The following is a 13521-nucleotide window of genomic DNA, read 5'->3' as shown; positions in this document are numbered from 1 at the left end:
GAAGGCGAATGGGCTTGGTGAGAGGAGTGGTCATTCTGCCCATGGGTGTTTGATGAATTATTGCCTCTAGAAGATTTTTCTTTGAACTGGTTTTGCTTGCTTTGAGGCTGGATGGCTTTAGAGACTTTTTCAGCCAGTCCACCAACAAAGTTAAGTTCCTTGGCTTTAGATTCACCAAACAGGAACTTCTGCATAGAATCAGAGTGCTTACCGAGCTCAGTTATGTCAGTGATATGTGTGGACTTAACAATATCCTAACATCTATGTTTGTTAACAGTAGCCACAGCATGTCCCAGCAAGCGAAGGCTTCTGGGAACCAGGTTGATTGCCTCACCGACCTGTACAGCCTGTGGGTCCCTTTTCAAATGCTGGAGAAGGATGCAAAGTGGACCAGCTGCATCCATATAATTTCTCTCCGTCACTTGGAGATCCTGCTCCCAGCGAAGATTAGCTAGAGACTGCTTACCTTGAATAAGGACAAGCCATTTATCAAGCTCTGAAACATGGAGAGCAGGAACGTCGGGCTTAGGAAATTGTTTGACGAGTTCGTTATGAGCCTTGTCCTCTATGCACGATCGGAAATAAATATCAATGATTTCCTTGAGTTCTTTATCGATATTCCACATACAATATCGAGTATTTGTTGAGCCAGAAGGCGGAGGAATTTCATCAACTACTGTCACTTTAGAACCGTGTTTCTTCGCTTCGTCTTTTGCCGCCAATAAGGCTGAGGCAAAGGGATCGGCAGAACCGCCTTCGGAGACCTTAGCGACTTTGCTCAAAGGTTCCATATCCCTGACAGTAAGGCAGCTAGGAGCTGCAACGCTGAGCAGGCTTGCTGCGTAGGATCTCTTTCGGCGGGTTTGCTGTTGGTTTGAACTAGGCGGGAAACCGTTCAACGACAAACGGGTTTCTTGCAAGGCCGACTGATCCTGAGAGGGGCCGGTTAGTTTGCCCTCCTCCAGCGTAGAATCGCCATTAAACGATCCCCTTGGGGATGCAGGCGACTTGTCACCATTTTCCGAGCCCGTAGACCCGTGATGAGACACATTTTCATCATCCATAATGGCTAAAAACATCCACTTGCAAAGTGAAAATGGCCGCCGGCTCGGTACTGGCGCCTAGGCTTATGGGGTTGCTTGGACCATATATGGTATGCATGACCTTTTAAGGAAACTTTTTTCGCGCTGCATATTTTTCGCTTTTAATGACTTTGGTATTTCTATATATTTGAGACCAAGACCAATTAGTGAATTCTGAGTGCAACATGCTATAGAATTCACCATCACTAGACATAATTAACCATCATTAGACATAATTCACTATCACTAGACATCATTCACCATCACTAGATGTAATTCACCATCACTAGACGTAATTCACCAACACTAGACATAATTCACTGTCACTAAACATAATTCGCCATCACTAGACGTCATTCACCGTCACCACACATCATTTACCATCACTAGACAATTCGTCATCACTAGACGTTATCACTAGACGTCATTCAACATCACTAGACATACAGTACTTTACAATCACTGGGCATCATTAAACATCAGTAGAGATCATTCACAATTACTAGACGTCATTTACCATCACTAGACATTATTTACCATTACTAGATGTCATTCAACATCAATGGACGTCCTTCACCATCACGAAAAGTCTTTCACAATCACTAAACGGCATTCACCATCACAAAAGACGTCATTTATCCTCACAAGACATCATTCGTGATCACCATCACTAGACATCATGCACTGTCACTAGACGTCATACAGCATCACTAGACATCATTGACCGTCACAAGACATCATGTACCGTTACTAGACGTCGTTCACCAAATTCAAAATGTAAAATCCTCATAGCCGCCTTCTTTTCAGAATATGAACACTCCTAAGGTAAATAATACTCTTGCCGGTTTTCTCGCCATCATCAACATCATCTGGCATTTGGTGTGCCTGCGCTGCTTATTGATAATTCTAAATCTCGCATTTTTTTCAGGGCAAAAAAGGAATGCCTACTCATTAATAAGAAGAGTGGTGCTTGTACTATTGAAGGAATGCTAGCGCTCTTTGAACAGTAAAACAAAACACTATGAGAGAGTGTGCACAGGTGATCTGCATAATTTTATAATAGGAATTTAGGGATGAAGCGTTTGGTAATAATATTGGGTCTGTGTCTTGTGTATCAAGCATGAAAGGGATTTTATTTAAATTGATTGAAAAGCATTGGAGAAAGGATGCAGCCTTGTCTGACACCCTGATTACCGTAATCAAGGAATTTACTTCTTTGGAAACCATGTTTAATGGATCATTCTGTTTTGGAATAGAGAGTGTTAATCAGGTGATAACATGTTCCTCCAATTTTGTATCTGAGTAATTTGCAAAGTAAACCGTCATGCCATACTGAATCCAAGACCTTTTTAAAATCTATGAAACAGGTGTAAAGTTTGCCTTTGGTTGTATGAGTGACGTATTTATCAATTAGAGTTCTAAAGGTGAAGATATGGTCGGTTGTGCGATGGTTAAACACAAAGCCAATTCGAGCTTTAATTTGTGTAGGATATTGTGGTCCCCTACAAAATTTTTCAGTCGGTTATTGAGGACGGCACCAAAAAGTTTTCCTAGGAAGCTATTTAAGCATATGCTGCGATAATTTGCTGGTCTTGTTTGTATCCAGATTTGAATATGGGAGTTATTACACCCTCGCACCAACTTTGTGGAAAGTACCCAGTGGTGAGGATATAGTTATACAGTTTGCGGATTGCAGACTTGAAGTGAGGCCAAGAGCCGGTTTTGAGCATTTCATTTCGTTTTCTGTCAGGACCCAGGAGCTTTTCCAGATTTTAAAAGTTTTATTGTAGTTTCAATTTCATCGAGAGAAACAGGGACCGTCATCTAGAAAGTTTTGATCATCTTTCTGTTGTTCTAAGGCTGATTTGTCATTTAGAACAGACAGGTGGAATTTGGATAATATTGACGGTTTTGGTTTTGAATGCAACTTTTCAAAATGATCATATAGTTTGTTAATGCGTGCTTCCAGCATACCGTTTGAAACACTTTTATCAGTTTCATTGAGTGATTTCAAATAGCTCCAAAATTCATGGTTTCCTTTGTGTTTAATTAGGTCATCGATTTTTGAGTTAAGTAGGTTGGTTTTCTTGAATTTTCATAAGTTTTTTAAAGTTTTTGTGCACCTTATGGTAATCCTGCCTAAGAGTTTCATCATAAGGATTTCTATGTTTTTTATTAGATGGCTTAGTCAAAGTCTTCCTCAGTTGGAAACGTTCTTGGTCAAACCATTTCTTTGACTGTTGTTTTTTATGAGCCTTCTTTTGACAGTTTAATTTGAGAGAACGTAAAGATATTTTGCATTCCACCATTTCAGTTGCATTGGAAACTGAGGCGAGCTTCAAATTTTAATGAAAGATCGTGGTGAGATTGGTCATTAGATAAAGTTTGGTGGTTTTATTTACGTTGAACAGAGACCAAGTCATGGACTTTGAAACATGATTCGACATCCATACGAACATCTCCAATTTTGAGACAGCATTACAACAAAAATATTTTATTGCTGGTCATCCAGTCATGCAAATCTAAGATCATGAATGATGACGATGATGATGGTGAATGATGGTGTTGTGAATTAATTTCACCTGATTCACCCGTGCGAATGAACTGTAGCAGTATTGCACAGGCGCCTTCGCGATTATGTTAATTTTGTTTGTTGTAAAAGATTTCGTATTCATATTTTTCAAGCATATGGTTTGTTAATTGTCAAGGAATAAACCATCTGAAGTTATCTCAGTTGGAGTCGTTGGAACATCTAGAGACATTGGTGCCGGGACCAGGATTCTGCCAAGGAGCTGCAGAAAATGGGCGAAGATTTGAAGTAACTAATTAGCGTCAGAGGGGCATACTGTGGACATTGCACAAGAGCAGTAAAGTGGCAAATGAAATTATGGAGTCGTATTCGCCTAACTTGGACGCACTTGAAAACATGTTTGAAGGACTCTGCAGCAGAATGGAACAACTCTCGCTACAGAATCAGAGGACTGAGCTCACTGTCCCAGAAGATAAAATTGAAGAGGAAATTTCGCAAACACTCGAATACACCGATGATTTGATGGGACAAAAGAACAAGATTGCAAAATTCCTTCGCGATGGGAAAGCTCAAGTTAAACATGAACAGGAAGAAAACAAGACCGCAAAACTGGCCCCTTAACAACTCAAGAACTATCAATCGCCTCCACGTGAAATACAGCAGCTCTCTTAGAAAGACAGCAAGCTATCTCTCCCACTTGTCTATCGGCTGCTCTTATATCTTGATAACAATGCTGTTCTTTGTTTCCGAGGAAGATTAGAGAGTGCACCCCTTGATGATCAGTCCAAATTTCCAATACTGCTTCCCAGAAATGAGCATTTCACGAAGTTAGTTGCTCTAGCTGCACACATATGAGTACTTCACAGTGAGGTCAGGGAAACACTCACGCAACTCAGACAGAAGTACTGGGTACCTCTTAAACGTCAGTTCGTTAGAAGCCTCATACGCAAATGTGCAACCTGTTGAAAGACCAATGGACCTCCATATCAACCTGTAAGTTCTCCGCCATTGCCTCCATCGAGAGTGTCAGAAAATCAAGTATTTAGTACAACTGGTGTGGGTTATGTTGGCCCTTTGTACATCAAGGGCTCCACTGGAGCAAAAAGTCCCACGAAGGTCTTTATTGTCTTATTCACATGCACAGTAGTTCAAGCCATCCATTTAGAAGTTGTGGAGGATCTATGATCAGAGTCTTTCATTCGAGCCTTCAGGAGATTTGTGAGCAAACAGGGAGTTCCAGAAAGACTTATTTCAGACAACACGAAAAACTTCAAGGACTGTAGCAAGAGGATCACTTCCTTGTGTAGTCGGATTCTGGAGGCAGAGAAAACGCAAAGATACTTGGCAAGTCATGGAATAACATGGTAGTTTATCATCGAAAGAGAACCCTGGTGGGGAGGGTTTTACAAGAAACTTGTTGACTCGGTGAAGAGGTGCCTCAAAAAGTACCTTGGCAAGACTTTACTCTTGTTCCTGACATAGTTACTATGGTAACTGAAGAAGAAGCAGTGCTGAACAGTCGACCGCTGACTTACTTGTACCCGGACATTGAAGATAATCCGCCTTTAACACCAGCACATTTCCTGTGTGGCCACAAACTTACCACTCTACCCAATTTAGTTCAGGACAAAGAAGATGTTGACCCTTTGTTCATTCCTCTATCTGTGCAAGCCCCATGGTCCAGAAAACAAGAACTTTCAAGGAGAATTATGCACTATGAATCGCTAATGACAACGTTTTGGACGCGATAGAGAAGAGAGTATTTGCTGAACCTGAGCGAATTTCAACGCCAGCCACTCAAAGGACCCTTGGCAAGGAATGACAGTTCTGTCAAGATCAGTCATGTTGTTCTAGTCCATGAGCATCTTCCAAGAAGTTGGTAAAGGTTGGCTCTTGTGGAGAAACTTATCAAAGGAAGAGATGGCTGGTGTTGTACTGCTCAAGTTAAACTCGCCAATAGAAACCAGATTCACCGTCCTTTGCAGTTGCTTTTTCCGCTAGAAGTGCAAGACACAGTGTCTGATCATAAAGAGATGAAATCCGAAGATATCATGTCAACTAGCGATCCAGCAGACCCTCAACAACCCCCTAAAAGCAAGGCTAACATTGAAGTAAGACAAAAAATTCACATGTGGACTCAATGATATTTTCGACTTAAATCAGTTACTTAACTAAAATAAGGATTTCTTACTATTGTTTTGGGGGGGGGGAGGATGTTGTGAATTAAGGACAGTGCCTACTTTTGTTAGTGCACATACTTTCTGCGCAGCAGGCAAGGCATGGTTTAAGTGCCACGTGCGTGCTAAGGTTGGCATTGACGCAATCAACTACGCTACCAAGTACATGACTAAAAGAAAGCAAAATTTTCCTACTGTGACCAAATCAAGTTTAATGAACCCGTACTTAAACCAGGAAGACCAAAATAGCAGCATATCGCTAACCACTAACTGTTAACTTCATCCAACTGAAAAACTAGCTGTTTTCTGTGGAAAATTATACTGAAATCCAACATGTACCTGCAGATGGTGTAGTGCACGTGCAAAACAAGTGCAAAATATGCAAATGTTTTACTTACCAGGGAGATAACAGGAAAAATTTAACAGGCACCGTAAAAGTTTTCAAAAAAGATCAATAACTTTAAAAAACGCGTGGTTACCCCCACATTTTATGTTATGAAATGGAAGTGGCAAGCTTATTCAACACATGATTAGTTTCTGGTTGTGAGCAAAAGGTATTTAGAAGACTGTCAGAGACGCTAAAAGTGCTGTTGCAACAATTTTGTTATTAAGAACATACAAAAAATGGTTTTCATGCTACCATTTACCATGCAGTTTTAAGATCTTTATGAGTGTGTTAACTTTTCTGTTAGTAAAGGCGAATTCATGGAAATCTGTGAAGAAATATCCTTTCCTTCTTTTTTCAGAAAATGCTGATGTCAGCACTTTTTTGACATTCAAGGCTAATTGTCTTGAAAAAATGCGTGGGTGCCCCAATTTTTCTTTCTGGATTCCAATAGCCCTTGCAAAGGTCTACATTTTCCACGTGGTCCTTACCTGGTGTAAAAACCTGTCTATTTAGTAGGCACCGTCCTTAATTTTGCCTGATTCGCCCGTGCAAATGAACTCTAGCAGTAGCACACAGGTGCCTTCGTGACTATGTTAATTTTGTTTGTTACAGTGGAACCTCGATTTAACGAACCTCTATTTAACGAAGTCCTCGATATAACGAACGATTTTCTTCAGCCCGGCCAAAATTACAGTAAAATGTATGGAGCAAAACCTCGATATAACGAACCTCGATATAACGAAATCCTCGTTATAACGAACACAATCCAGACGCCCAAACATAAAATATACCTCGATATAACGAATAAATGTCAACATGTGACGAAAGATGAATGCAAAACAAACTAACAAGGATGACATTTCTTTAATCTTGTAACACGAGGGCAACAGCCCATTACAGCTGTTTACATAATTTCATACAAACATATAAAAGCATCTACATTTCGACTTTATCCTCTTTGTCTTTTATGAGTTCTATTAACTTCTTTATCTTTGATGGCTTCTTGTGGCAAAAGGAATAAATTGCTGGAATTTCGAGGCCAATGCCCTTATTTCTTCGTTTACCAGCCACTTCCACTGATATTTGCCCTCCGTGCTTTAAAAATAAATGGAAGACACGTGAAAGTGTCAATGGCACATGGCCCACGGTCTGAAGCGTCCCTTCTGTCCCTTCCTGGTCTTGAACCCGTTTAACGGCAACAGCATGGGTGTCGTGTGGGTTGTCAGGCTCGTGCTGCAGAAAATATAGATGTAAAATCACTCAGTTTGCTCATAACCTGTCAAAACTACAAACGATTCCTTTTAAGGGCTTACATCACAATCCAGAACTTCACCAACAGCTGCATCCCAGATATCTTTATACGCATGGTAGCCTCGAATACAAGATCGAAAAGAATATGTTGTGTTGCTCATTGCTGTCTGTTTTAAAACTCAACAAGTCGCTTCACCGTTTCGTTACCTGTCGCTAGTTTCACGGTGAATAGCGAGAGACCTTCAATTTCCTGTGAAAGTTGACATGATACCCTGTCGAGCAATCAAAAGGTGTTCGATTCTAAAAATTCCAGCACGTCCTGCAATACCTCGCCGTATTTTGTGCCTTTATATCTCTGTTTAATATATTGTCCTATGGCAAGCCTAGAGAGTGCAGCAGAAGAAAGCGTAACAGTTCCCGTTCCTAGTGCTTCCACATCGCGGTCGCAGTCCAAAAAAAAAAGAGACCAAGAAGAGAAGGGTGCTGACATTGGAAGAGAAATATAAACTGGTTAAAGCAATCAAGGATGGGGAGAAAAACACTGTCGCTGCAAAGCGTTTTGATCCTCCTTTGTCTCAGTCTATAATCTCGATCGACCATTATGAAGAAAAAGGATGAGATTATTAGTGCCTATGAAGGAGGATTCTTCACAGACAAACGAAAGAAGATGAAGCAGGCGACTTTTCCAGATCTTGACAAAGCACTGTCTGAATGGTTTCGGAAGGTTCGAGGTATGAACATCCCAGTTAGTGGAACGCTGCTGCAAGAAAAAGCCCTGTACTTTGCACAACAGTTAGGGTATGAGAACTTCAAGGCAAGTAATGGCTTTCTAGAGAAAATTCAAGGAAAGACAGGGAATTACAGGCCAAGCTGTATGTGGTGAAGAGAAAAGCGTAGATCCTGATATTGTCGAAAATTGGAGCGAGCGTCTCCCGGATATTTGCCGCAGCTATAGCATGAAGGATCGTTTCAATGCTGACGAAGCAGGATTTATGTGGAAAGCTACCCCTACTCAAACGCTTAACCTGAGAGGAGAAAAGTGCACCGGTGGTAAGAGAAGTAAAGATCGCGTGACAGTCCTTGTGGCCTGCAACCAGGATGGCACAGAGAAGCTACCCCTACTTGTGATAGGGAAATATGCCAGACCCAGGTGTTTTAGGAACAGTAACATGAACTTGCTCCCCGTGACCTATGAGTCTCAAAGAAAAGCCTGGATGGACAGCGTTTTGTTTGAAACATGGGTCCGTCAAATTGACCGACGAATGAGAGTAGCAAACCGCCATATTCTGTTATTTTTAGATAACTGTACTTCACATGTTATTGTCAATGGCCTGACAAACACAAAGCTCATCTTCTTTCCACCTAACTGCACAAGCAAGCTTCAACCGGCAGACCAAGGCATAATCCAGAACCTTAAGGTAAATTATCGCAAGACAATGATCAGGCGGATGTTACAGTGTTTAGATGACAATAAACCTGTCAAAGAAATCGACCTCAAGGATGCTGTCTTTATGATGGCCAAAGCCTGGGACAGTGTAAGCACCACGACAATCAAAAACTGCTAGGAAAAAACAGGATTCCCGGGTGAAGTAGCGGAGCCCTCACACGATCCTTTTGAGTCAGACGAGGAAGACGAAGATACCAATGAAACTGGTGTCGGTCTATGGAGAAACATTACCCACCATTTTCCCTCTCTTGCAGAGATATTATTTAGTCACTTTGTATCCCTTGATAACAATGTTGTAACCGAAAGCCAACCGACGGAGGAAGATGTAACACGGGAAGCCCTGAAGGCAGTCCAAAACGTGGAATCGATGAGTCATGAGGAAGAAGAAGATGAAGGAGATTCAGACGCAGACATCTCTATAGTGGAGCCAAAACCACTTAGTCTGGTCGAAGCTAGCGAGGCTGTGACAGGGCTTCGCAATTTGATTTTGTCATTCGACAAGACAAGTGCAAAAGAAAAGGAATTTCTGCGCTCCCTTTCTTCTATGGAAGATACATTCCTACGAATGGCAACAAAACCACAGAGACAATCTTCACTAAAAGAATTTTTTGATTAAGAGTCCTAATTGGACTAGAACAGTGTTAAAATTGTTACCGTTTTGTTTAATACCATGTTCATTTTTCTTAAACGGAGGACGCATTTTTTACTGATGGCAAAAAACCTCCATTGGAAGTAATCTTTTATTAGCGTCTCAATATAGATGTGTATTTATGTTTTTTTTATATGTAGTTTTAAGCAGTTTTGTTTGCCTGTGCAATTTCTAAGTGCCGTAGCTATGTACATATCTGTACAGTACATAGCTACATAGACATTAAAGAAAGAGTGCTTATTAGTAATTGTTCAGATCCAGAAATACTGGGTAGTACTACGTAACACCGATGAAAATTAATTATTAACTAACCTCGATATAACGAACATTTTGGTTGTTTTTCCGAAAATTCGTTAAATCGAGGTTTTCGATTTAACGAACCCTCGATATAACGAACAAATTTCCCCAGTCCCTTGGCACTTCGTTAAATCGAGGTTCCACTGTATAAAAGATTTCGTATTCATATTTTTTAAGCATATGGTTTGTAAATGGTCAAGAAATAAACCCTCTCAACTTATTTCAGTTGGAGTCTTTGGAACTTCTTGAGAGATGGCAAATAGTGTCTAGGGATGATGTTCAGTGATGGTGAATTACGTCTAGTGATGGTAAATGATGTCTTAAGTGATGGAGAATTATGTCTAGTGATGGTGAATGACATCTACTGATGATGAATAATGTCTAGTAATGGAGAATGATGTCTAGTGATGGTGAATGACATCTAGTGATCATGAATGATGTCTACTGATAGTGAATTATGTGCAGTGATGGTGAATGATGCCTAGTGATGACAATAATATCTAGTGCTGGTGAATGACGTCCAGTGATGATAAACGATGTCTAGTGATGGTGAATTATGTCTAGTAATGGTAAATGATGTCTAGTCGTGGTGAAAGATGTCTAGTGATGATAAATGATGTCTAGTGATGGTGAATGATGTCTATTGATGGTGAATGATGTCTAGTGATGGTGAATGATGTCTAGTGATGGTAAATGATATCTAGTGATGGTGAATGACGTCCAGTGATGGTGAATGATGTCTAGTGATGGTGAAAGATGTCTAGTGATGGTCAATGACATCTTGTAATGGTGAATGATATCTAGTGATCGTAAATAATGTCTAGTGATGGTGAATGACGTCTAATGACGGTGACTTATGTCTAGTGATAGTGAATGATGTCTAGTGATGGTAAATGATGTCTAGTGATAGTGAATGATGTCTAGTGATGGTGAATGATGTCTTAAGTGATGGGAAATTATGTCTAGTGATTGTGAATGATGTCTAGTGATGATGAAAGATGTCTAGTGATGGTGAATGACTTCTAGTGATGGTGAATGACGTCTAGTCATGGTGAATTAGGTCTAATGATGCTTAGTTATGTCTAGTGATGGTGAATGACGTCTAGTGATGGTGAATGATGTCTAGTGATGTTGAATGATGTCTAGTGATGGTGAATGATGTTAAGTGATGCTGAATCACGTCTACTGATTGTGAATGATGTCTAGTGATGATGAGTGATGTCTAGTGATGGTGAAAGATGTCTAGTGATGGTAAATGATGTCTAGTGATGGTGAATGATGTCTAGTGATGCTAAATGATGTCTTGTGATGGTGAAAGACATCTAGTGATGGTGAATGATGTCTAGCGATAGTAAAATTAATGATGTCTAGTGATGGTGAAAGACATCTAGTAATGGTGAATGATGTCTAGTGATGGTGAATGATGTTTAGTGATGCTGAATCATGTCTACTGATTGTGAATGATGTCTAGTGATGATGAGTGATGTCTAGTGATGGTGAAAGATGTCTAGTGATGGTAAATGATGTCTTGTGATGGTGAAAGACATCTAGTGATGGTGAATGATGTCTAGCGATAGTAAAATTAATGATGTCTAGTGATGGTGAAAGACATCTAGTAATGGTGAATGATGTCTAGTGATGGTGAATGATGTTTAGTGATGCTGAATCATGTCTACTGATTGTGAATGATGTCTAGTGATGATGAGTGATGTCTAGTGATGGTGAAAGATGTCTAGTGATGGTAAATGATGTCTAATGATGCTGAATTACGTCTAGTGATTGTGAATGATGTCTAGTGATGATGAGTGATGTCTAGTGATGGTGAAAGATGTCTAGCGATGGTGAATGATGTCTAGTGATGGTGAAAGATGTCTAGTGATGTTGTGTGATGTCTAGTGATGGTGAAAGATGTCTAGTGATGGTCAATGATGTCTAGTGATGGCGAATGATGTCTAGTGATGGTAAATGATGTCTAGTCATGGTGAATCATGTCTAGTGATGGTGAATGATGTCTAGTCATGGTGAAAGATTTCTAGTGATGGTCAATGATGTCTAGTGATGGCGAAAGATGTCTAGTGATGGTAATGATGTCTATTGATGGTGAATGATGTCTAGTCATGGTAAATGATGTCTAGTCATGGTAAATGATGTCTAGTAATGGTAAATGATGTCTAGTGATAATAAATGATATCTAGTGATGGTGAATGATGTCTAGTGATGGTAAATGATGTCTAGTGATGGTAAATGATGTCTAGTTATGGTAAATAATGTCTAGTGATAGTGAATGACGTCTAGTGATGCTGAATTACGTCTAGTGATTGTGAATGATGTCTGGTGATGACAAATGACGTCTAGTGATGGTGAAAGATGTCTAGGCATGGTGAATGATGTCCACTGATGATGAATGATGTCTTGTGATTGTATAGTATAGTATAGTATCTCTTTATTATGCCTTACTCTCCAAAGGGAGGTATTGGTCTGTTTACAATAAAGGTTTAACATTAACTAGTACAATAAGAAATAACATTCACTTGATTCCTTTATAATTCAAATAAAATTAAATAAAAATTATAATGCTCATTTCGTTTGTAAGTTGAGAATCTCTTTTCTTTTTTTAAACATTAAGTTGATATATTTACGTATTATTTTTGATGTAACTCTATTGTCAGCTCTAAGTAAGTACTTAGTTCTCTCGTTAACGTTCAGATTTGCGTAAAGTGCATCTTTTTGAAATGTGAGAATGGAGCTCAACTCTTATGGTAGCATACCCCTGGCAATACATCAAGAAATGCTGTTCGTGTTCTACGCAATTTTCTTTACATACTAAGCATGTTCTTTCCTCTACTGGAATTGATGCTCCTTTATTTTCATATTTTCCAGTTTGTGTTCGTAATGCGTGACATCCTAACCTAAGCCTTGTCGGGCTAATTCTGTGTGCTGAGTTTGTAACCGTTTTCAGGTAATTTTCAAATTGATAACTCTTTTTAACTTCCTTGTGCGTAAATTTTTCCCTTGAAGTTGTTGATGAACTGTTCTTAGTCTCAAGCCAGTTTTGTGAATACTGATTTCTAAGATTTTTGTTTATTTTTAATCGACCGTTCTTGATGTGTTGCCATGTTACTGGTTCTGTTGATTCTGTTACTTGATACCCCCTAGTGATCTCTTCATTAATTGTAACATCAAAGAAAGGTGTAGAAGTTGTTGCATATTGAAATGCTTCACGTAACAAAACGTTGCTACAAGAATGCTTCAATCTTTGCCAATAGCTAAAGATTGAGGCTTTTATATCAATGCTTAAAGGGTACCTCCCAAGCTCTGCCCTGCAGGCAATATTTTCTGTATACCATGGGATGTTTAGTGTTTGTTTACAGAACTTAATGTGGACTTGTTCAATTGTGCTTTTATCAAAATGCATTCTGTATGACAATAGTTCTGGTCCCCAAATTTCACATGCATAAAGCAACAGGGGTTTAACAAGGGCATCGAAAAGTTTGTTCGTAATTGCAATAGTTGCTGAATCTGAGTTAGAAAAGGATCTTTTTATTATCGAGAACTTTTGTGACTTTTTTGCTGAGAATTTCTCTTGCATAGGTGTAACGACCGGATGAAGTAATTTCTACACCTAAATATGTTTGTTTATCGACAATTTGTAAAGTTTCATTATTGTATTTGAAATTTGTATTGTTTTTGTTTTGCCTGT

At 39.6% G+C, this 13521-nt stretch overlaps 2 protein-coding genes and 1 pseudogene across 4 annotated transcripts in view; 1 reads left to right on the top strand and 2 right to left on the bottom strand.

Annotated features, from left to right (window-relative positions):
• Positions 1–13521, top strand: part of LOC110064641 (protein O-glucosyltransferase 2-like) — a 174469-nt gene that overhangs the window by 96823 nt on the left and 64125 nt on the right. The gene's annotated exons all lie outside the window — the stretch shown is intronic.
• LOC149105963 (uncharacterized) lies at positions 120–1079 on the bottom strand. The gene has a single exon (XM_089297903.1). It carries the CDS (start codon positions 1077–1079, stop codon positions 255–257), a length of 825 nt encoding a protein of 274 aa, XP_089154029.1. The 3' UTR covers positions 120–254.
• On the bottom strand, positions 12248–13410 carry LOC149105962 (uncharacterized; annotated as a pseudogene).

The sequence above is a fragment of the Orbicella faveolata genome, unplaced genomic scaffold, assembly GCF_042242905.1.
Source record: "Orbicella faveolata isolate gen_17 unplaced genomic scaffold, um_ofav_v1 contig_3, whole genome shotgun sequence".
Lineage (NCBI taxonomy): Eukaryota > Metazoa > Cnidaria > Anthozoa > Scleractinia > Merulinidae > Orbicella > Orbicella faveolata.
The sequence above is the reverse complement of the archived record's forward strand: the minus strand, read 5'-3'. Positions and strand labels throughout refer to the sequence as shown.